This window comes from Colobus angolensis, unplaced genomic scaffold (genome assembly GCF_000951035.1).
Source record: "Colobus angolensis palliatus isolate OR3802 unplaced genomic scaffold, Cang.pa_1.0 Scaffold3, whole genome shotgun sequence".
Lineage (NCBI taxonomy): Eukaryota > Metazoa > Chordata > Mammalia > Primates > Cercopithecidae > Colobus > Colobus angolensis.
Genome location: NW_012116265.1, coordinates 26,794,761 through 26,817,800, shown reverse-complemented (window position 1 = coordinate 26,817,800; position 23,040 = coordinate 26,794,761). Strand labels below are relative to the sequence as shown.

The following is a 23,040-nucleotide window of genomic DNA, read 5'->3' as shown; positions in this document are numbered from 1 at the left end:
CTGCAAGTTCTTGGAGACAGAACTGATGCGTGGCTTACCTGCATATTCTCACAGTCCCAACCCTTGCTAAAAGATACTCAATAAAAGTGTGTTGGACTTAATTTAAAAGAAAATGCAGGCTGGGGGCGGTGACCCATACCTACAGTCCCAGCAGCACTGTGGGAGGCCTAGGCAGGTGGATTGCTCAATGCTAGGAACTTGAGACCCGCCTGGCCAACATGGCAAAACCCTGTCTCTACAAAAAATACAAAAATTAGCTGGGCATAGTGGCATGCACCTGTAGTCCCAGCTACTCGGGAGGCTGAGGTGGGAGGCTAAGGTAGGAGGATGGCTTGAGCCCTGAAAGCAGAGGTTGCAGTGAGCCAAGATTGCACCACTGCACTCCAGCCTAGGTGATAGAGCCAGACCTTGTCTCACAAAAGAAAAGAAAAGAAAATGCAGCAGCCAGGCGCAGTGGCACATGCCTGTAATCCCAGCACTTTGGGAGGCTGAGATGGGCAGATCGTTTGAGTCCAGGAGTTTGAGACTAGCCTGGGCAACATAGCGAGAGCTTGTCTCTACAAAAAATAAACGAAATTGGCTGGGCCTGGTGGTGTGCGTCTATGATTCCAGCTACTCAGGAGGCTGAGGTGGGAGGATCACTTGAGCCTGGGAGGTCAAGGCTGCAGTGAGCCAAGATTGCTCCACTGCACTTCAGTCTGGCCAACAGAACGAGACCCTGTCTAAAAAAAAGAATTGAAAAAATACGTCTAAACCTGTAGGCTGGGTGTCCTAAATCTTCATTTTTCTTTTTGCCCAGCTTGAGATGGAGAATCAGCATCTGAAAAGCCATAATCAGCACCTGGTGGAGCAGGTGGGAGCCCTTCAAGATGCACTAGAAGGTAGGCAGGCCAGGGTGTGCAGGTGTGCGGTAGGTGTGTGTGGTGGATATGGGGCTGAGCTACGGGAGCTCTCAATGTGACTGTTTTTACCCCAACTACAGCTATTCAGATAGCTCCTTCGTGGAAGCTGCTGGTGCCCCCCCACGGAGCTGCAGAGCAGGATTCGGTCCCTTCAGAGCCGGGAATCCAGCCTATGGGCCAGAACAGTGGCTCCCAGGCCCAGGGTCTGAAGACAGCTGTGCTTGCACCTTCCCCAGATGCCCTGCAGAGCAAGGACTCTGTTTCTGAAGCAGCAAGCCCCTTGGAGGATTCTAGTTCCAGCACGGTCCATTCTGGGGAAATGGTAGAGGCCAAGCCCCTTCAACCTCATCTGGGAAGAGAGGGCCCTCCCCACCAGCCATGCATGAAGCTTCGTACCTTCAGATGTGGTTCAGCTTCCTGGGGTGAGGGTCTGGTTACTGCCCAGAGAGGGATGCTCCCTGGGACAAAGACCTCCGCCAGGGAAGGTGGCCCTGGCAGCAGTCTGACCCTACCAAAGGTGCGGGCTCCTGGCACCCCGCGGGACAGCATCCAGTTGGCCAAAAGGCACCACAGCCAGCCCCAGGTAGGCCGTGGGCACTTTGACCGTGTGTTGAGCATTGAGATTGGGGCCTTCTCAGCCCTCCACCCCTCTGGCCTTCCTGAGCTGGAGTCTCGAGCTAGGTACCGGGAGGAACCAGAGAAGATGGAGATGGAGGAGCCACCCCCAGCAGGGAAGAATGAGGAAAGAGAGAGCCCGAAGGCCCTTGCAGCTGAGCTGGAGGAAGTGGAGCTGGGTAACAAGCCACCTACACCCCCGCTGCACCAGTTTTCATCCTGGGTAAGAGGCAAGCTCCGGGCTGGGCAGAAGAGCAGAGCTAATGACAAGAACACTGCTGGCTGAGCACAGCCATGCACTGAGCAGGAGAGGAGGCTGCTGGCATCTTCATGGTGGCCGTGGCAGGCAGGTACCATGGAGCCTGTGCAGACCACCCAACCAGTGAGGGTCAGAGCTAGAATTCAGAATGATGTGAATGGCGGTTGACTGTCATTTCCTGAGTGCTCACCGTGCACCATACATCAAGCTGGGTGCCTTGCATACTTTTTCTCATTTAATCTTTGTGAGTCTTTCAGATGGTCTGGTATAATGGTCAAGAGCATAGGCCCCAGAAGCAAACCACTAGGGTTGAACTGTTAACTATGTGACCTTGGGCATGTTACTGAACCTCTGTGCCTCAGCTTCCCTATCTATAAAATGAGGATAATAGTACCTACTTTATAGGGTTGTTATGAAAGTACTTACAGTAGTGGTTCGCAGTAGGTGGTAGGTAAGTGTTGGCCCCCTCCCCTCCCCTTCCCTTCTTGCCCAGGCTGGAGTGCAATGGCACGATCCTGGCTCACTGCAATCTCTGCCTCCTGGGTTCAGGCAATTCTCCTGCCTCAGTCTCCCAAGTAGCTGGAATTACAGGTGTGTGCCACCATGCCCAGCTAATTTTTTTTTCTTTTTGAGACGGAGTCTTGCTCTGTTGCCCAGGCTGGAGTGCAGTGGCACGATCTTGGCTCACTGCAAGCTCTGCCTCCTGGGTTCTCCTGCCTTAGCCTCCCGAATAGCTGGGACCACAGGTGCCCGCCACCATGCACAGTCAATTCTTTGTATTTTTAGTAGAGATGGGGTTTCACCATGTTAGCTAGGATGGTCTTGATCTCCTGACCTTGTGAGCTGCCCGCCTCAGCCTCCCAAAGTGTACTTTTTATAATTTTAGTAGAGACGGGGTTTCACCATGTTGGCCAGGCTAGTCTCAAACATCTGACCTCAAGTGATTCACCTGCCTAGGCCTCCCAAAGTGCTGGGATTACAGGCAACTGCACCAGGCCAGCTTCCTTACTCGGAACATTGGATAAAATGTCTTGACGTCTGTCTGGTAGAAATACTTCAGAAGCAATGATCTGGTTGGTGGCCGGGGTGGGGACACAGATGAAGCATAACTGACCACACATCATTAATCTTTGCCGGGCTGGGCGATGGGCACATGAGATCATTCTTTTTTTAAGTGAGACAGGGTCTTACTCTGTCACCCAGGCTGGAATGCAGTGGTGGAATCTTGGCTCACTGCAACCTCTGCCTCCTGGGCTCAAGCAATCCTCCTACTTCAGCCTCCTAAGTAGCTGGGACTACAGGCGTGCACCACCATGCCTGGGTAATTTTTGTATTTTTAGTAGAGACAAGGTTTCACCATATTGCCCAGGATGACATTTTTTTTTCTTTTCCCTTTTTTTTTTTTTGAGACAGAGTCTTGCTCTCTTGTCCAGGCTGCAGTGCAATGGTGCAATCAACGGTTCACTACAGCCTCAACTTCCCGGGCTCAAGCAATTCCCCCACCTCAGCCTTCCCAGTAGCTAGGACTACAGGCATGTACCACCATGCCCAGCTATTTTTAAATTTTTTGTGGAGATGGGCTCTCACTGTGTTGCTCTGGCTAGTCTCGAACTCCTAGGCTCAAGTGGTCCTCCCACCTTGACCTCCAAAGTGCTGGGATTACGGGTATGAGCCACTGTGTCTGGCCCTGTGTCTGACATTTTCCATGATAAAAAAGTTAAATAAAAATGAGACAGGCTATAAAAATGACATTTCACAGGTCACTAGTGAAAATGGCATGCGGGTATTAAGGGCTTCACACAGAGCCTGTGGGAAGGCTCCTTCCCTTAAGGAGTAAGGTGTGGTTTCTCCCTTTTACAGGTCAGGAAACCACTGTTCCCCACAGACTTAGGTACTTGCCCAAGGTCATGTAATAGTTAGTGAGGGAGCCAGGCTTTATTTATTTATTTACTTGAGAGACAGTGTCTTGCTCTGTCACTCAGGCTGGAGTGCAGTGGCACAGTCACAGCCCACTGCAGCCTTGTACTCCTGGGCTCAAGGGAGCTTTCCACCCCAGCCTCCTGAGTAACCGGGACTACAGATGCACACCACCACACCTGGCTAATGTTTTAAATTTTTCGTAGGGATGGAGTATCCCTATGTTGCCCAGGCTGGTCTGAAACTCCTGGCCTCAAGTGATCCTCCTTCGTCAGCTACGAGAGCCACCTCACCTGGTCTGAGAGCCAGGCTTTAAATGTAGTTCCAGCTGCTCTGAAGCCCAGCTCTCACACTCCAGCTGTACTTCCTCTTAAGGGACATTGCCACAGCAAATGTCAGTCTTATTCATGGGCAGACATCCCCTCCACATATGCTGCTGGGGTGTGCAGCAATACCATGGGGGACATCTAAGCGTTGGCTCCTGGCAGCAGGAGGAATGAGGTCACTTGGGAGAGGGGATAGCATCAGGGTGGACTCACCCCACACCACTGCTTGGGAGACCTGTATTTTCAGCAGTACCTCCCAGGGCCTCCTTTTGAAATGCTGGTTCTAAGCCAGGCATGGTGGCTCATGCCTGTAATCCCAGCACTTTGGGAGGCTGAGGCAGACAGATCACTTGAAGTCAGGAGTTCGAGACCAGCCTGGCCAACATGGCAAAACCCCGTCTCTACTAAAAATACAAAAATTATTTGGGCACGGTGGTGCGCACCTATAGTCCTGGCTACTTGGGAGCCTGAGGCAGGAGAATCGCTTGAACCCGGGAGGCAGAGGTTTCAGTAAGCTGAGATTGCACCACTGCACTCCAGCCTGGGCGACAGAGGAGACTGTCTCAAAAACAAAACAAAACAAAAAAAGCAAAACAAAACAAAACAAAGAAATGCTGGTTCGGGAGGCGCATAGCCCTAGACTTTTGGGCTATATCCTTGTCAGTGACTGTTGACCAGCTTCTGGTTGTTACAAGGACACCTGGAAGACTGGAAACCCATTTGAGCCAAGAGTGGGGCACAGCAGGAAGACTAGGAGATGGAAGAGCACTGGTCCCCTGGGCTGCTGGCCCTCTTCTTGCTCTGGCGTCCAAACGCAGAGGTTGGGAGCTGGGAGCAGTCAGGCAACGAATGTGCAGCTGCTACCAGAAGCATTGCTCCCTTTGCCATTTTGCCAAAATACAGCCATTCACTGTGATAGCTTAAGAGTGGGTCTTGGGCCGGATGCAGTGCCTCACACCTATAATCCCAGCACTTTGGGAGACAGAAGCAGGTAGATTGCTTGAGCCCAGAAGTTCAAGACAACCTGAGCAACACGGCAAAACTCCATCTCTACCAAAAAAGATACAAAAATTAACTGAGCATGGTGGCACATGCTGGTAGTCCCAGCTACTCAGGAGGCTTAAGTGGAAGTTAGGTTTGAGCCCAGGGAGGTAAAGGTTGCCATGAGTCAAGATCTTGCCACTGTGCTACAGCCTGGGCGACAGAGCCAGACCCTGTCTTAAAAAGAAAAAAGAAAAAAAAAAAAAGGTTCTATCTGAACAGGTTAAGTGTGTGTGTGCGAGAGAGAGGGTGGAGGAGGAGAGGAGGAATGGGAAGACGAGGAGTTATTCTCTCCTCTTGTTCTGTATAGAAAGCATATCAGATGACATTCTCCCCAGGAACCTCAGCTGAACTCTGGGATGAAGCATTAAGGGGCAGGGGTAGGTCTTCCCATAGACCCTCCCTGCCCCCAGCTAGGTCCCGAGGACCCAAGAATCAGCCAAAAGAATGTAAGGAGATCTCATCCTGTTGTGCTATCCCCTTTGTAACTTGCTCCTGGGGAAAACAAGACACAATGCTAGCTCCTTCCCAGGCCCCTGAGGCCTGATCACTCCTGTTCCAGGGAGGGCTTAAGAAATCACAGTGGCCAAACAGCCCAGCCTCTCTCTCTCCCAGGCAGTAACCATCTGGGGGGGAAAAAAATAGGGCAGTAACCATCTGTTGGGGGGTGGGGAAGAAATGTCAGAGGACGTTTCTCAATCTGAGGGTGTGAGAAATACTTCTGTACCTTAGAGTTTGGAAAGCCCTTTTTTCAGTTAATCCTTAAAACAACCTTGTGCGTTAGGCATTAGATAACCTTTTGTCAAACAGTTCTAGGCTTTGTTTCACCTAAATCCTTCAAACTTCAGTTTCATTTCCTCTGCAAAGTTAGAGGCCTGTCCTTGGTTAAATTCCACCACCGCTGTGGGCAGAAATAATCCTTTTTATGCCTAATTTTACTTGGGCCTGGTGTATCTGCCCTACACGAGCACAAGAACTCCCTGCCCTGCTGCAGGACCCTCCTTGGCCTCCTTCCTCACTGCCTCTCTGTCTCCTGCCTTGCCGCCCCTCCAGTGATCTCAGCGTCTCATGGCAGCACTCATCAGCTCTGCCCTCTCTCCTCCCAGGTGCCCCAGGGCTGCTGCTCCCCTCTGGGATGACACCCCAATAGGCACCCACCTCCCTTCCAACGCCATCTCCTAGCCCATCTGACCCCACCAGGTGACAGCACATCTAGCTGCCTCCCTGAGCCAGCAGGGCATTCCTCCAAAGGCTGACCAAAGGCTCAGTGGAGCAAACAGATATAGAAGGTGCAGAGAACCATGTGGGTTGTTTATGAGCAATCGGGGCCATTAGGAAAAGCTCCTTTGGCCTTTGGCCTGTGGCCTACTTCAGACCCAGGACAGGCATTCTCCCAGTGTCTTCTGCATGGGGATGCTGGAGAACTGTTGGGCAAAATAGGCTTTGTAGATTGGCCCTGAAGCCTGGCCATGATACGACATTATTCCTGTAGGGGAAAAATGTGCCCTAAGTTCCCACATATGTTCATCACAGCACTGTTCACAATAGCAAAGACATGGAATCAACCCAAATGCCCGTCAATGGTAGACTGGATAAAGAAAATGTGGTATATATACACCATGGAATACAATGTAGCCATAAACAGGAATGAGGTCATGTCCTTTGCAGGGACATGAATGGAGCTGGAAGCCATTATCTTAGGCAAACATAGGAACAGAAAACCAAACACTGCATGTTCTCACAACTGGACGATGAAAACACATGGACACAGGGAGGGGAACAACACTTAGCGGGACTGGCAGGGAAGGGCGGTGGCGGGAGAGTATTAGGGAAAAGAGCTAGGGCATGCTGGGATTAATACCTAGGTGATGGGTTGTTAGGTGCAGCTGACCACCATGACACACGCTTACCTATATAAAAACCTGCACATCTTGCATACGTACCCTGGAACTTAAAAAAAAATAATAATTTTTTTTAAAAAGAAACAATAGAGAATTTTTTTAAAATGTGCCCTAAGTTCCAAACAACTGGCTTACAAAAGAGCCCTTGTCGTGTGGCCCCAGTGGCTTCTTCATTATCAGTATCCCTAACTTCTGGGGGTGAGATCTTGAGACCCAACGGTTTCTAAAACAGGTAGGATTCAGAGCAACAGGTTACTGACCCATCTTCTCTTGAATCTCCTTTGCCCCAAAGGTGAAGGGTGGAGGCAAGACAGGGAACTGTTGGGCACTGATTATATTCCAGGTGTTAAATGCTTACATTAAGTATTTCATTGATTCTCACAGCAGCCTGAAAGGTAAGTATTATTACCCCCATTTAGAGCAGAGGAAAATGAGTCTCAGAAATGAAGTAAGTTGCTCAAGATTTATTAGCCAGTCACTGCCCCCCGCAGGTCTGCCCACCCCAAAGCCATGCTTTTTCCTGCACATGCCTGGAGGGGTGGGGTGGGCTTGATGCTGGGCCCTGACCCTCCTAGGACGTCTTGTTTCAGGAGAGCCGGATCTACGCCGTGGCCACATCGGGCATGCGGCTCTCAGACGTGTCTCCCAGAAGTAATACTGCCTGCTGCGGTGAGTTCCATATGTGGGAACTTAGGGCACATTTTTCCCCTACAGTGAGTCCCCATGTGAGGCTTGGAGGCACCAAACACCCAAGGTGGGCAGGGTGGGCAAGTGGGGAGGAGAAGACTCCAAGCAACACCCAGGGCCAATGTTGCCTGGCACCCTGTTCCCCTCCCCAGCAGGTGAAGTTCAGGTGAAATCACAGCAAGGCCCACCTACGAGAGAAAGGGAAGTCGTACAGGTTCAGCCCATCACAAGGAAGTAGCCAGTCACAGAGCTGGAAGGGATCTGAGAGGAGGCCTCCAGCCCAGCCTCCCACCTGCACAGGCTTCCCTTCTGCAGTGCCAGGGCCGTGGGTGGGAGGAGTCCCAAGTGTTCTGATTTACATGGACCCCACTCACTGGCTTCTCTCCAGCCAGCCAGCAAATCTCCACAAGGGGGCTGTGGGGTGGTCCCATAGCCGCATGATTTGTAACTCACATCTGCAACAGTGGAACACTGTGCAAACGTCATGGAGGAGAAAATGGTTAAAGGGTAAGGCTTTTGGATTCTATTGTGAGGGATCCTTTACCACATGGAGATCATGGTCCCCAAAGTGAGTCAAGGTGGAGAAGATGAACAGAGCCCTGGCCCCCCTCTTGAGATCTGTCACTGGCTTGCTCCTGGAGGCAATGCCATCTGCCCAGTTCTCTGCTTTTCCCACACCTCTTCCTGGGTTATGCCCTTGAGTAATCTCATTCCTCTCTTCCCTGCTCAGCTTCAAGCCCTCCTGCCCTTGCTTCCCCTGGGTCTTTCTCTGGCCTGGTCTACAAGAATGTCACTGTGCCTGTCTACACAGCACTGAAGGGGGTAAGAAACTGCTGCACAAATAGGGGGTGTCTCATCAGCAAAGGCCCCTGGCCTCATCATCCAATGACTGGGGTGGGGCTCTAGGGCCAGGCTTCTTTTTTTTGTTGTTTATTTTATTTTTTATTATTATACTTTAAGTTCTAGGGTACATGTGCATAACTGGCAGGTTTGTTAACATATGTATACTTGTGCCATGTTGGTGTGCTGCACCCATCAACTCATCAGCACCCATCAACTCGTCATTTACATCAGGTATAACTCCCAATGCAATCCCTCCCCACTGCCCGCTAGGGCCAGGCTTCTACACATGGTTACCCTGGCCAGGGAGCTCAGCCCGCATGTGTCATTTTGTTTTATTGTTTATTATGTTGTTATTATAAAAATTCCACATTTACAAAAATTTGAATCAGTATGAATGTGGACAAGGTAAGAAGGTTAAGCCTATGCCTGCTGTATGGGCCTCCCCCTCTTTTCTCATGTCTGCCCCACTCCCCAGGTCCCAGAGGGCAGCAGGGCTCCTTCTAGAATTATTTAGGTATATTCCAACTTATATTCCCATAACGTCACTACATTTTAAAAACAAAAATCAGATATAATTGCAATATTTTCATACACATTTTTGTCTCTGTTATTGGTTTGTGAATCATAATAGTAATACTTGATAAAATGTTTCACAGAAGAATAAAAAACCAAAAGTGAAATTTCCTCTCACATGGCTTTTCCCTAATTCGTAAGCCCAGAGGAAGCTGTCATGAATGGTTCAGTGTTTATTCAGTAGGGCCTTTTGATGCATTTATAAATATGCAGCACCTTCTCACTGTCTCCTGTGTGCACACAAAAGGTGCTCATATACATGTCATTCTATGCCTTGCTTGTTCACCTAACCATGTGAATAACCACATGTCAGGTTTTCCTTCCTACCTCCTCCTTTTTTTTTTTCTGAGACAGAGTCTGGCTCTGTCACCAGGCTGGAGTGCAGTAGTGCGACCTTGGCTCACTGCAACCTCCACCTCCCGGGTTCAAGCAATTCTCGTGCCTCAGCCTCCCGAGTAGCTGGAACTACAGGCACGCACCACCATGCACAGCTAATTTTTGTATTGTTAGTAGAGACGGGTTTCACCATGTTAGCCAGGATGGTCTTGATCTCTTGACATCGTGATCCACCTGCCTTGGCCTCCCAAAGTGCTAGGATTACAGGCGTGAGCCACCACGCCTTCTGTAGGTGTCCAGTACCCTTGGTATCGAAGCACCGTAACTATTAATACCTAAAGCTTTCCTCCAATGATAATTTAGGCTGTGTCCCTATTTTTCTCTAATATGAACGTTGCCATGAACATCACTGTGCACATATGTCTTTGTGAACTTACATCTACATACTTCTGTAGGACAGAGTTCTAGAGGTGGGATTTCTGGGGAAATTATATGCATGTTTTAATTTTTGACAGGTACTGCCAAATTACCTTCTAAAAATGCCTTACACACTAGAGTTTCGTTTTCCTCATCTTCTCCCCATACTCTCATCAACACTTAGTCACTTTAAATGTTTGCCAATGGAGATGCAATCATTGATTGTTGCGACCCCACACATTTTTAAAGCTTGCATGGCACACTTGGTCTGTGGTGTAGCTTTTGGGCCCCCTAGTGGCAAGGGGTGAGGGTTACAGTGGGCAGGCGTTCAGTCGTGATGGGCAGCTCCTTTGGGGACCACAGAAGATGGCGTGTGGGAAGGGAGGCCTGAGAAACATGGAGGTCATGACACAGGAGTGAGGCCAGGAGGGACCTTACACTGGACAGTTGTCTGTTCAGAGTCCCGGCTGGGGGTTGGCCACACCATGGGCGCTTGGAGCAGGAGTGCAAGCTGCAGGGTGGGAGAGGACTGTTTTGCAGCCTGAGCTGCAGTGAGGGAGGGGCCTGTCTTGCAGAGAGCCACTCAGATCAGCAACATGCCCTTTATGGACGAGTCCTCTGGGTCTGACGATGACTGCAGCTCTCAGGCGAGTTTCCGAATCTCAGTCCCCTGCTCTGAGTCCAGGAAGACCAGTGGACTAGGCAGCCCCCGGGCCATCAAGAGAGGTACAGAGAAGGGGAGCAGGGGCAGGGTGCAGCAGCAAGGAGTCCCTTACCTCTTCCCATGGGCATTTGAACATGGGGATCCCCACTTGATCTGAGTTCGTGACCCCCCAGCAGCTCCACCCCCAGCCCCAGAGAGCGGGTCCCGGGTGGGTGGTCAAGGCTCAGCAGCTCCTGGGCTGCGTGAGTTGGGGAGCTGTGGGACCCAGGCCTTGACTCCTCCTCCCTCGGCAAGGTGTCTCCATGTCCTCACTGAGCTCGGAGGGTGACTACGCCATCCCCCCAGACGCCTGCTCGCTGGACAGTGACTACTCAGAGCCTGAGCACAAACTGCAGCGTACCTCATCCTACTCCACCGACGGGCTGGGCCTGGGCGGGGTGAGCCGGGAAATGGGCAGGGGCAGGGTGGGAGCAGAATGTCAGCAGAGGCTGCTGGGACCCTCAGCACAAGACACAGGCAGTAGCCGCCTGACGTGAGGGGTCCCTAGAGCTGGGGGATGGGGGCAGGGAGCGTGGGCTGGGGGTGTACAGTTATGGAGTCAGACACAGACCCCATGAGGAAGGAAGGAGGGAGCTCAGAGAGCTCCTGGAATACCAGCAATGGCTAGTTACTGAGAGTCTGCTGTCGCCCACCAGGCCCCATGAGGAGTTTTCCATATATGACTTTGTTTTATCACCTGGAATGCTGACGCAGGCTAACATTTACTGAACTCTTAGAGGGCACCAGGCACTGTGCTGTTTCCAGGCTTTGTCTCATTTGTCCTCACAATCCTCTTGGGGTCATCAGCCCATTTTATGGATGAGAGGCCTGAGGCTCCAAGCTGTGCCACTATATGCCAGGGCTAGCATCCATCCAGATGTAATTCCCCATCCCTTGCTCACACCTCTCTACTGCCCTATCATCTCCCTGGCTCCATGACCCTCCAGTCCCGCCTGGCTGATGTGTCCATGGTTGCCCAGGCCTGCCTTGCCCTCTCCCTGCTCTGTGCTGCCTGGAATGGTCTTCTTCCTCGTCTCAGTCTTTGAGGGAGTGGCTGACCTGTCCTAACAAGGCCAGCTCAGGGCCGGCTCCCTCCTGAAGCTCTCGCTGGCCAGCCTCTCCCTCTAGCAGCCCCTGCTCTGCTACCTTCTCATAGTGAGGTCTTCCCTAGCTAGCACGGGAGCCCTTCCTTGGCAGGACCACCCATGTTTTATTTAGTCCTCCCTGAACCGTAGCAGGATATGGTATTCTGAAAATACACTGAGTAGGTACTCAATAATTTTGTATTTCATTGATGACAGAGTAGTGAGGCAGCTGGACCACTTGGACCTGTGTGATGTCTGGGAGCCCTGAGTGATTTCCCCTTTCTTCATCTTCCCCCTACACCTTTCCACCCCTCAGGAGTCACTGGAGAAGTCGGGCTACCTGCTGAAAATGGGGAGCCGGGTGAAGACGTGGAAGAGGCGCTGGTTTGTCCTGAGACAGGGACAGATTATGTACTACAAGTCCCCGGTGAGAATCTCCCTGCCCAGCACTGCAGTCGAAAGGACTCCACGTCACACCCTGGACTATGTCAGATGGGATGGAGGAGGGGGAATATAGCCCAAGGCCAGAGAGCAAAGGTCTGGCAGGTGGGGAGAGGCAACCTCACTGGACACCTGAAGCTTTGAGCCACACTTGGGGACCTAAGCCTGGCCATGAGTTCTCAGAATGAAATAGGGAGGTTCTCAGAAGGACCCATGTTCCTGATTAAGGTTCCATTTAGCTATAACCAGAATCTAGAATAAGTCACCCATCATAACACAGCCGGAATGCTGGGAGTCGTGTTTCCCTTTGCTTCGGACCTGGAGGAAGAGCTGAGGGTAAATGAGGTGCTCCGGAAAGGCCCCACATTCAGTGGCTCTCCTCCCCAATACTTTCTGTACAGAGTGATGTCATCCGGAAACCTCAAGGCCAAGTGGATCTGAACTCCCGCTGCCAAATTGTTCGAGGGGAGGGTTCACAGACGTTTCAGGTGAGCATGCTCCTAGCTGCTAGTATTTTAGACAGAGAGGTGCTGGGTTTGGATATGGCTATGAGTGAGACAAAGATGGGGCCAAATGAGCATGAATGAAAGACTTCAGATCAACATTTGGATGTGATCCTAACTTGTGAGTACAAGAAAGGAAGAGGAGACAGAATATGAGAGATGGAGTGAAGGAAGGAGAGACAGGGAGGAAAAGATGAGGAGGAAAAGAAAGGAGGGAGCACTAGGGCAGGCAGAAGGCCGGTTCCCTTGGGTTCAGGGACAGGTGCCACCTCAGAGCCAGGTCCCGGTTACTCCATTCTCCCACCGTGCTGCCCCTCCCCCACATCTTGCCCTCCACAGCTCATCTCTGAGAAGAAAACCTACTACCTGACAGCCGATTCACCCAGCCTGCTGGAGGAGTGGATCCGAGTACTCCAGAGCCTGCTGAAGGTGCAGGCCACTGGGCCTCCAGCTCTGCTTCGGGGTGGTACCAAGCCCACCGTGAAGGGCTGGCTGACCAAGGTACAGGGTGGGGCTGATAGGGCAGGAACGTGTGCCTCCTGCGAGTCAGGGGAGCGAGGAGTGGGGTGCCGAGGTTGGTGGGGTCCCCCTTATACGGGGTTCCTTTCTCTGGGAGCCTCCTCACAGTGACTCGCTGGCCAGCCCTCAAATGTGGTCTGGCCACACAAGGTGATGGCGAGTGATTCCCTGGAAACAAATCAGGGTTGTTGGAACAACTATTCTCAAGACAGAGAAGGGAAGGGATTATCTTGTATCCATTTTGAGGTCATTAGGGGCTGTCACCCACACCTTGTACCCGCCTCAGTGTTAATAATGGGAGGAAGAGACCTGGGTGAGGTAGGTATGGCCCCTCAAAGACTTAAAGCTTAAAGTATCCCAGGCCTGCCTGAAAGACATTTTTATTAGGGCTCTTCTGGTTGAAAAGAGCAGAGAAGCAGTTGTTAAACCCAAGAAAATGGAAGTTAACAAGGAAGTACATTAGCTAGACCGGAACACCAGCAGGAACCAAAGCGACTTGCACTTAGCAAGCTCAGGGCTGGCAGGCTCGCTCTGTGCCTCTGCTTCTCGTTCAGTCTGTTTATGTCAGTCTCCTCCACCCGTGTGCAGCTTCTGTTCCCTCATGATGCATGGTTGCCCAAGGGCTTCAGCCTGCTGTTTTCCCTCCCTCCCTCCCGGCACCCTGACAACTGTGGCCTCTGCCACCTAGCAAGTTCTTCCCATTTTCATATGCCTAGAGGGGACATCTGATTGGCCTGGCTAATCATTTCATGGCAGGTCATAGGTCACTGAATAGCCCATGATGGCTGGGGTGCCACAGGGCGCCATGGCACCCTCGCTGTGAAAGGGGTGGTTCCATTAGTAGGGAGCCCGAATGGCAACTCCGTCTCTACCATAGGTCAAATCTGTCTCTCTGTGGCTTCTCTTTGCCAGTCCTGGATTTATTTCTGGAGTCACCTAGTTCTCTTTGCCAGTGCTGGATTTACTTCTAGAGTCACCTACTTCTCATAATGCCAGTTCATTTCTGTCTTACAGGTAAAACATGGCCACTCCAAGCTGGTCTGGTGCGCTCTTGTTGGGAAAACCTTCTACTACTATCGGAGCCATGAGGACAAGGTACTTCCTCAGCCTCCTCACAATACCCACTCTCCTGCTTCCCCTGAAGCATATGACTGCCGCTGCATGTCCTGGTGAAAGTCCCTACCCCACGTAACCCCATGATAAATACAAAACCAGTTGGCTGGATCCCTCCAGAGTGTGAGATTCTGCCTGTCTGGGTTTCTGGTGCTTCTCCAAGCAAGCCTCATTCTGCTGCCAGCCTGGCTGGGATGCTATAGTCTCCATCTCCCCATCCTGTCGTCTGTCCATATCCACCATTCCCAGCTCCACGGAGCCTATGTATTCAGAGAAAGGAGACTCCCTTGTCCCCCACTGGCTCTCCCATTCATGGAAATCTCCCGTCCACAGCGACCCCTGGGCTGCCTGCCTGTGCGGGACGCGCGCATAGAGGAAGTAGATCGATCCTGTGACTCAGACGAGGACTATGAGGCTGGAGGAACCAGACGGTTGCTTTCCTCCCACTGCACCCTGGTGATCCACCCCGCAGAGCACAGCCCCACCTACCTCCTCATTGGCACCAAGCATGAAAAGGTAAGGAAGAGGGCTGGGCCTCCAGGGCCAAGCTCGGACCTGTGATTCTGATCTTCTCTTTCCCCTGAGCTTCTCAAATTTCAAGTTTATTTCCTTTTGGACACTTGGGCAACTAATATTCTCTGAATGGGAATACTCCTTTATACTGAATTTATTCCCAGTGACCGACATTGCTTCACTGAGGCCATGTGATAGAATCGGAAATTTGGAAACTTGGGTTCATGTTCACCTGATCCTCAGTCTTTCCAGGTCGCCCTGACTCATGCCAACCAAACTAGCTGAACCCCACATGGGCCTGGCCCCTTCAAGGAGTCCTCCTTGGAGCTCTTGCCTCCACTCTTCCCACCCTGTCCCCATCCGATGGCTTTCTGCCCTCTTCCAGGATACGTGGCTCTACCACCTCACAGTGGCTGCGGGTGGCAGCAGTGCCAAGGTGGGCACTGCCTATGAGCAGCTCATTGGAAAACTGATGGATGGTGAAGGAGACCCAGGTAAGGCAAGGGTGGCCACCACTGCTTGGGTCGGAGGGTAGTGGCTTGGTGACTATTGGTCCAGATTCCAAAGAAAGCAGCGTTGTACTCTGAAGCTGTTTTTAAAACATCTAAGCCACAAAGAGGAAGTTCCCATCCAAGCTCCAGGGCCCCTCTGTCTCTGGCTGAGATACTGAGGTGACCACTCTGCATCTGGGGGAGTTTATCTGGGAAGCAGGCTTTCCAGGGACCTGGGTAAATGTTTTACTTGGATCAACCTGCTGCATTGCTGGCTGGGCAGAGGGTTGAGGAAAGAAGGTAGCTGGTTAATCTATAGTTAGAGTTTGTAAATCAATGAGTGAGGCCTAAATTAGGATCGGACTAACCTGTTTGGAGTCTTTGTTTTGCTACTGATTCTCAGGGCCCTGAGGAACTAATTAATGGCATATACCACACACACCCCTTTACTACTGCTCTGAGGCTTGTTTCTGACCAATTCATGTGCTCCTCCATCCAGACCTGACACAGTAAGAAAGAGGCCTCCCCTGCACACATCCACTTGCACTCAGACACCCATAACCTTGCACACTCATCCCTACTGCCATTCTATGAGGAAGGCCATGCCTATATGAGGGTGCTCATTGCAGTGCCCACCTGTACCCCACTCTATGGATGATAAACCCAGCACAACCCAAGTGTCGCAGATAAACCACTCTCTTCCCCATAAATTAAAGATGGCAGTGAATGGGAGGTGAGTCCCCTCTCAGTAGTAACTGTCCCTGCTCTCTGGTTCTGTGCTTTGGGCAGATTCGCCGCTCTGGAGGCACCCCATGCTGTGCTACAGCAAAGACGGCCTATATGCCTCCCTCACCACCCTGCCCTCTGAAGCCTTGCAGACGGAGGCCCTCAAGCTCTTCAAGGTAAAGTGGGGTGGCGGCCAGGCCCACCGCTGGGATACTTGCAATACTTGGGTGGAGAAGACCTGTGCCGTTGGGGACAACCCACAGAGGGATCTGGAGAGGAAAGGAAGGAAACTTCCCGGGGTCCCTATCACTTCCTGGATGGCAGGAATGTAATCCTGTCTCTGGGAGGGAAGCAGCTCTATAACGTCATGCACAAGTCCTTGGGAAATGCCAATGAAAACTCTCTCTGGAGGAGCTCCCCTCCTCCTGTAGTTAAGCAGAAAAGGCCAGGTTTATGTTGCTTCTGTACCTGAGAGATTCGGACCTATTTTAGCATGTTCTTTGTGAACGTCTGAGTTTTCTGTTTTTGTTTTTGTTTTGTTTTGTTTTGTTTTTAATGAATTTGTCTTGTTTATGTAATGAGAACATTTTAAAAAGGAAAGCTTCTACCCCAAAGTAGCCCATAGCCCCTTTTAGTAAGCAGAGATGCCCTCCAACAGTAGCAGTGCTCCCTCTTAGGGCTGTCAGTAAACTTGAACCTCCCTGGAGCCCTTGGAAAATGGCCAAGCCGCTGAGTTCTCCGAACCCAGGGGAGGCTGGTCTGCTGTGCTCACTGCCGTTCCCTCCCAGTCCTGCCAGCTCTTCATCAACGTGCCGGTGGAAGCTGCCTCAGTGGACTACCACGTGTCCTTGGCCCAGACCGCACTGCAGGTCTGCCTGGTTCACCCCGAGCTGCAGAGTGAGATCTATTGCCAACTCATGAAGCAGACCAGCTGCCGCCCGCCTCAGAAGTACTCCCTCATGCAGGTAGGTATGCAAGGGGTAGAGCAGCTGACAGAAGCCATTGGCAAGGGCTGCCAGGTGGGAAAGGTGGGAGGAGGTGACTGGACAGGCATACTGTGAGCCCAGCCAGTGGCCAGCCTCCGTATTCCAAGCTGCATCAGTACAGCTAAGCTGTCTGTGCACAGACGGTTGATTGCATTCTGGACACAGCCTGACCAAGCTGGCTGTCCCAGCACCCACAGCAAGTTGGGGGCTCTGGTTTGGGGCAAGAGTGCTGAAGGCTTTGTAACTCAGGGCTATGAGGACAGGTGGTGCTGTAGGCCCAGCACTCACCCAACGCTGTCTGTGTCACTGGCAGTGCTGGCAGCTCCTCGCTCTGTGTGCTCCACTTTTCCTGCCTCAGCATCACTTCCTCTGGTATGTCAAGCAGCAGCTCCAACGCCATGCAGATCCCAGGTGAGTGAACCTGGCCGTTTCCTCTGCCACTTGAGCATTGCCAACTGCAGCATGAATAAGAGGGATGAGAGGAGTCTAGGACAGACCAGATCACTCCTGTCTTCTGAAACCGCTCAGTGGTAGTGGAGACTTCACCCATTGCCATGTGCACAAATGGGCACGTGGGGGTCTGGGTATGCTTAAGCTTCTCTGCATGCCAATCTGTACATCCATGGAGGTACTGTGGCAACTCTCGCATAAAGCCACACTGCCCCCAAACTGTCCGCAAATGCTATTCTGTTGTTATGTTCTCTGGGTTCTGGAAGAAAATATCCATGCCAGCAACCTGCTATATAAAGGTCCTGAATGACAAATTAACGCCCCAGACCAGAGTCTTCAGGGCTTTTCTCACAACCTGCCCCAGCTACAGTTTTGGTCTTGGCTGAATCCGGATAGGGACCCGGGGGCCAAAGTGGCAGGGATGAGTAGAGTCCATAATACTCCCTTCTTCTGTCTTTTTAGAAGTGAAACTGGCCAGTATGCCACCTACTGCCAGCGGGCAGTGGAGCGGACCCTGCAGACTGGGGAGCGGGAAGCCAGGCCGTCACGCATGGAAGTGGTGTCCATCCTGCTGCGTAACCCCTTCCACCACTCCTTGCCCTTCAGCATCCCCGTGCACTTTACCAACGGGACTTATCAGGTGAGGAGCTGGGCGTGCTCCTTGCCCCGAGTCTTCTCACGTCATCATCCAGAGAATACCTCTGGGCCAGGTGGATGTTAAGGCTCCTTAGGCTTGGCAGATTCTTCACTGGCGCCCCAGAAGTAGATCTTATGAACTCATTGCATGAACAGGGAAGCTGAGATGCTGACCGAGAAAGTGGCATAAGAAAGGGCCTCCAAAAGATTGTTGGTAAAGGAGGGATCCAGGTATGCCCAGTAAAATTTACAGTGGATGGGCTCACATCCCTCATGCACTGGCTCTTTGCCTATGAACACAGAAACCAACTTGCTTTGGCCTCTTGTATTTGTCCTTGCTCCTTTCCACCTGCTGTACCCAGTCCCCTCCACCAGCCCTAGTGAGCTCCTCTTGGGAAGTTCACTCAGGGGTGGAACCCTTCTCCCGCCTCAGGTGGTTGGTTTTGACGGCTCCTCCACGGTTGATGAGTTCCTCCAGCGGCTGAACCAGGAGATAGGCATGAGAAAGCCATCCCACTCTGGCTTTGCCCTCTTCACGGACGATCCCTCGGGCAGGGACCTGGAGCACTGCCTGCAGGGAAGTGTCAAGGTGACAGCCTCCCACTGAGCCAGCTGAGCCCCTCCCTGCTCAGGGATATTGGTGGTGGGGAAAGAGCCCATTTGATGGGTGCCTGACTGTTTGGTAGCTCATTTGGTGCTGAGCCCAAGGTGCTGCCCTAGTCAGTATTTCTGTGCCATCCTAAAATGTACCTGGAGAGGGAGAAAAAAGCTGTTGTGTGCCCTTGTCTCTGGAGACAAGATCGCTACACTCCTACTTCCCTCGAGTGGCTGTGCAGCATCCAGAAGAAAAGCCTCTTCTTGGCTTAGTGTAGGGACAGCGAGGCCCCACGAAGCCACTGCCTACATGCACCTACTCAGAGGCTCCCAGCTATATGCCTGGACCCCCCGGATGTCATGTGGTACCCAGCACCTCACTTTTACGCTTTCTACCAGGGTCTATGCCATGCTTATAGGTTGAACCACACTTTTAAAGAGGCAGGTCCTTATGGTGCCCCTGTAAGTAAAGGCCGTTGAATGGGATTTAAGGTCAATCTTGTATTGTGGTCTGGGCTTACTGCCCTAGGGGATAAGTGTTTGTGAGAATGTGCTCTAGCACTTTGATGCATATTTGGCTCCAGTTTGTGCTTGTCTTTAACAAGACAAAGGCTTCTATGGTCTTTTAACGTTGCCTGGAAAAACTATGCCACATACCTTCTTTGCCAATGTCTGGGTGTCTGTGAGGCTTTGTTACATGGTAGGCCTCTGGGCATATTTGTTGAAAAGGAGAATAGCAGTCAGTGGAATGGAAATGGAGCTGGTGATCAAAGGCCATGGGGCTGCCTAGCCTCTGGGGAGGCCCCTCAGCTGGTGAGGCCAGCAGGGCAGATTTCTTGCTTTATTGCTCACCCTGTCCAGGGTTCCCTGTTTGTGAGGGAGCCGCTGCCACCTTGCGTCCAGGAAGCATGAAGCTCCGCAGTTCAGCCTCCTGGTGGGAGGACCTTTCCTTTGTTTTCTTTGCTCTTCTGCTCTGAGTCCAGCCCTGGCTGGACCTTGATCCCTTCTCTCCTTATCAGGAAATTTTCTGACTTTCTTCTTTTGCCTTTTCAAGATCTGCGATGCCATCTCCAAGTGGGAACAAGCCATGAAGGAGCTGCACCCCGGAAAGTCTGAGGGTGGGACACGCGTCGTGAAGCTGATGTACAAGAACAGGTCCTCAGCACTGCATGAGGGTGGGGCCAAACACGAGGGCTGCCACTGGGTGCCAGCCCATCACCTCCTCGACTAGACAGCCTATCCAGACGGGGGAGGGGCCTACAGATATAACACTGCCTGGCAGTCACTAGCTGGGGTGCAGGCTGGCTCTGCTGCTGATACTCTGTGAAACCCTGGGCAGCTCAGGCCTTCTGTAAGCCTTCTCTGTACTGCTTGTGTGTGTGTGTATATGCGCGCACGCACACACACACACATTTGCCAAGAAAACAGACCAGACCAGCCTGGGCAACATGGCAAAACCCCGCCTCTATAAAAAATACAAAAATTAGCTGGGCATGGTGGCATGCACCTGTAGTCCCAGCTACTCAGGGGGGCTGAGGTGGGAGGATCACTTAAGCCCGGGAGGTCGAGGCTGCAGTGAGCTGAGATCGTGCCACTGCACTCCAGCCTGGGCGACAGAGTGAGACCCTGCCTCAAGAAAAAGAAAAGAAAAGAAAATAGACCAACCTCATGGGATGGCTAAGTGTGTCACTTTATGAGAGTGAAATTTTGTATAAGCTCCAGCTAGTTAAAGCTAAAGAGTAAGTACCTCCTATACCAATTCCAGGAAATACAGAAGTAGACATCCTGACTTTCTATCAATTTGAGTAAGAAAATCCCATCCCTCCATCTCAGTATTATCTCCAGGCAAATAGTTTCCAGTAGTCTCTTGGACTCTTACCTCATCCAGTCCCTTAATCTGTAACTCCAGGTACCAGATTTCCCTTACTAAATCCAGTAAGTTTAATGGTGTCTTCAGAATGAACCATGCCCTCCTGTTGGTATGAGATCAGCATGACCTTCATCTGCTCTGTGTCATACTTGGTTACATGTTTCTGGAGGCAATACAAAATAGGCTCATAAATAGTGGGAAAAGAGTAGTTTCTCCTTTTGGAAATAAAGGTAACAGACCCAGAGAAAGCCTCATCCCTGTTTGGGATCCCTGCTGAGTCCTGGCTTCCTATTCTCTGCTCTGCAGGCTGTACTTTCGCAGTCAAGTCAAAGGGGAGACGGACCGAGAACGGCTGCTCCTTGCCTCTCAAACTAGTAGAGAGATAGTGGCAGGGAGGTTTCCTGTCAACAAGGAATTGGCTCTTGAGATGGCTGCCCTGATGGCCCAGGTAAGGTTTTGTTCAGGAAGCAGGAGAGTGGGGTTGCCAGCTTAGAATGAATGCACCATGCAGCCCAAAACACAGGAAAGATTCTGCAGATCCTGTGGTGCTCAGGAGAGGGCAGCTTTGCCATCTCTGGGATGGACAGCAGCTGACTCCTACAGAGCAGAGCTCCTCACTCACCACAGATACAGGATGCATGCAGATGGCTGGACTTGGAATCCAGAGACTGGGTTTGAGTCCTTCCAACTGTGAGGTCTTAGCCAAGTCACTCCACTTCTCTGTGCTTTAGTTTCCTTCTCAGTATACCAAAACCAAAAATACTTGGCCGGGTGCAGTGGCTCATGCCTGTAATCCCAGCACTTTGGGAGGCTGAGGTGGGCAGATCACCTGAGGTCAGGAGTTCGAGAGCAGCCTGAGCAGTGAAACCCTGTCTCTACTGAAAAAAATAAAATACAATACAATAAAAATTAAAATTAGCTGGGTGTGGTGGTGGACGCTTGTAATCCCAGCTACTCAGCAGGCTGAGGCCAGAGAATCGCTTGTACCCGGGAGGCGGAGGTTGCAGTGAGCCAAGATCGTGCCATTACACTACAGCCTACGCAACAAGAGCAAAACTCAGTCTCAAAACAACAACAACAACAACAACACCTCTGCCAGCCTCCACAGGGTTGTACTAAGTATGATACCTGGATAATGTGTATCAATCATGTAATAGATGTGGTAAACTTTATAAACCATCAGACCTTCTAAGTAGAATTAGGAAGAGGAACACATATTCAGACTTGGACTCTCCTTCCTGTTATATTTAGAAGGCCATCTTGTCAAAGGTATCTGGGATACCTTCATGGCTCCCATAAAAGCCATGATAAAATTGTTGGTCTTGTCTGTAATTAGTGTTCCAGAGGTTCAGGTGGTGTTGCATCTCAGTAGCAATGTTCAGCTAGTAGGTAAAGGGGCATATAAGAGAGTCTGACACCTACTATATACCCACAAAAATTAAAAATTAAAAATATTGTAAAAAAAAGAATAAGAATCTGGATTTAAATGCTGGAAAGGAAGAGGAAACAATAATAGTTGATGTTTATAATTATAAAGATAAGAATACTCTCTAGGAGGCCCTGAACTAAGCATATATGCATCCTCCATTGTAGTTTTTATTCGCACCTAATAGATGAGGAAATTAAAGCTCAGAGAGTTTAAGTAACTTGATCAGGGACACAAAGCTGGGATTTGTGCCAGGTATCCAACTCCAAAGGCCACATTTGGAACACTCTGCTGTACTCTAGGATCTGTAGCATCTTCAATTCTATAGCCCATATTTTTGGGCTGGAAGCCAGAATTTCCACACTGTTTTCCCTTGTGTGCTACCAATTAACTGTGTCTTTGGAAAAGGCACTTCACCTCAGCTGCAAAATCAAAGTTGGTCAGTGATCTCTAATATTCTAGGGCCCTAAGTTTGTTTCTCTAGTGTCTATAAAACTTGAGATGAAGTGTTTTTCTAAAGTATTTTTCACATCCACTAGCATCCCACCAAGAGGGTAATAAAGTAATGGTTTATTTCACCTCTCAACAACCCCCACCTGGCCCATCCACCGTCAGATTTTGACTAGTCTCTTCATGTGCTTCTACCACAGGTAGAATATGGGGACTTGGAGAAGCCTGCCCTGCCAGGCCCTGGAGGCACATCCCCTGCCAAGGCTCAGCATCTTCTCCAGCAGGTCCTAGACAGGTTCTATCCCAGGCGCTACAGACACGGGGCTCCCCCTGAACAGCTGAGGTAGGCAGGCTTGCAGCCACTGTGGGGAGGCCTCAGGGCTGGAATGAAGACATGTTGGCACTTCACTGGCACTATTTCTCTCCATCTGCCCACACCAGGCACCTGGCAGATATGTTGACCACAAAGTGGGCAACCTTGCAAGGCTGCTCCCCTCCTGAGTGCATCCGCATCTACCTGACCGTGGCCAGGAAATGGCCTTTCTTTGGTGCTAAGCTTTTTGCTGCTCAGGTAAGTGCCCATGGAAGGAGCTGCCCACACCCTTAGGTGTGTCCCCATCTGCACCAGTTTGCAGCCCCTGCCTCCATACCAGTAACCACCAGGGGTCACTATCCCTCCACCATTTCTGGCCTACTGGATTTCCAGTCCAGAGCAGA

At 51.2% G+C, this 23,040-nt stretch overlaps 1 protein-coding gene across 1 annotated transcript in view; it reads left to right on the top strand.

Annotated features, from left to right (window-relative positions):
* PLEKHH1 (pleckstrin homology domain containing, family H (with MyTH4 domain) member 1) overlaps positions 1-23,040 on the top strand; it is a 56,370-nt gene that overhangs the window by 28,024 nt on the left and 5,306 nt on the right. Inside the window, exons 6-26 of the mRNA XM_011949735.1 lie at positions 800-881; positions 983-1,740; positions 7,552-7,630; positions 8,379-8,470; positions 10,393-10,543; positions 10,776-10,918; positions 11,922-12,032; positions 12,448-12,534; positions 12,889-13,050; positions 14,083-14,163; positions 14,515-14,697; positions 15,080-15,188; positions 15,975-16,087; positions 16,700-16,876; positions 17,211-17,308; positions 17,810-17,987; positions 18,417-18,572; positions 19,632-19,732; positions 20,754-20,895; positions 22,524-22,666; positions 22,765-22,894. Coding sequence (XP_011805125.1) covers positions 800-881; positions 983-1,740; positions 7,552-7,630; positions 8,379-8,470; positions 10,393-10,543; positions 10,776-10,918; positions 11,922-12,032; positions 12,448-12,534; positions 12,889-13,050; positions 14,083-14,163; positions 14,515-14,697; positions 15,080-15,188; positions 15,975-16,087; positions 16,700-16,876; positions 17,211-17,308; positions 17,810-17,987; positions 18,417-18,572; positions 19,632-19,732; positions 20,754-20,895; positions 22,524-22,666; positions 22,765-22,894 — 3,276 coding nt within the window. The remainder of the gene's footprint in view (positions 1-799; positions 882-982; positions 1,741-7,551; positions 7,631-8,378; positions 8,471-10,392; positions 10,544-10,775; positions 10,919-11,921; positions 12,033-12,447; positions 12,535-12,888; positions 13,051-14,082; positions 14,164-14,514; positions 14,698-15,079; positions 15,189-15,974; positions 16,088-16,699; positions 16,877-17,210; positions 17,309-17,809; positions 17,988-18,416; positions 18,573-19,631; positions 19,733-20,753; positions 20,896-22,523; positions 22,667-22,764; positions 22,895-23,040) is intronic.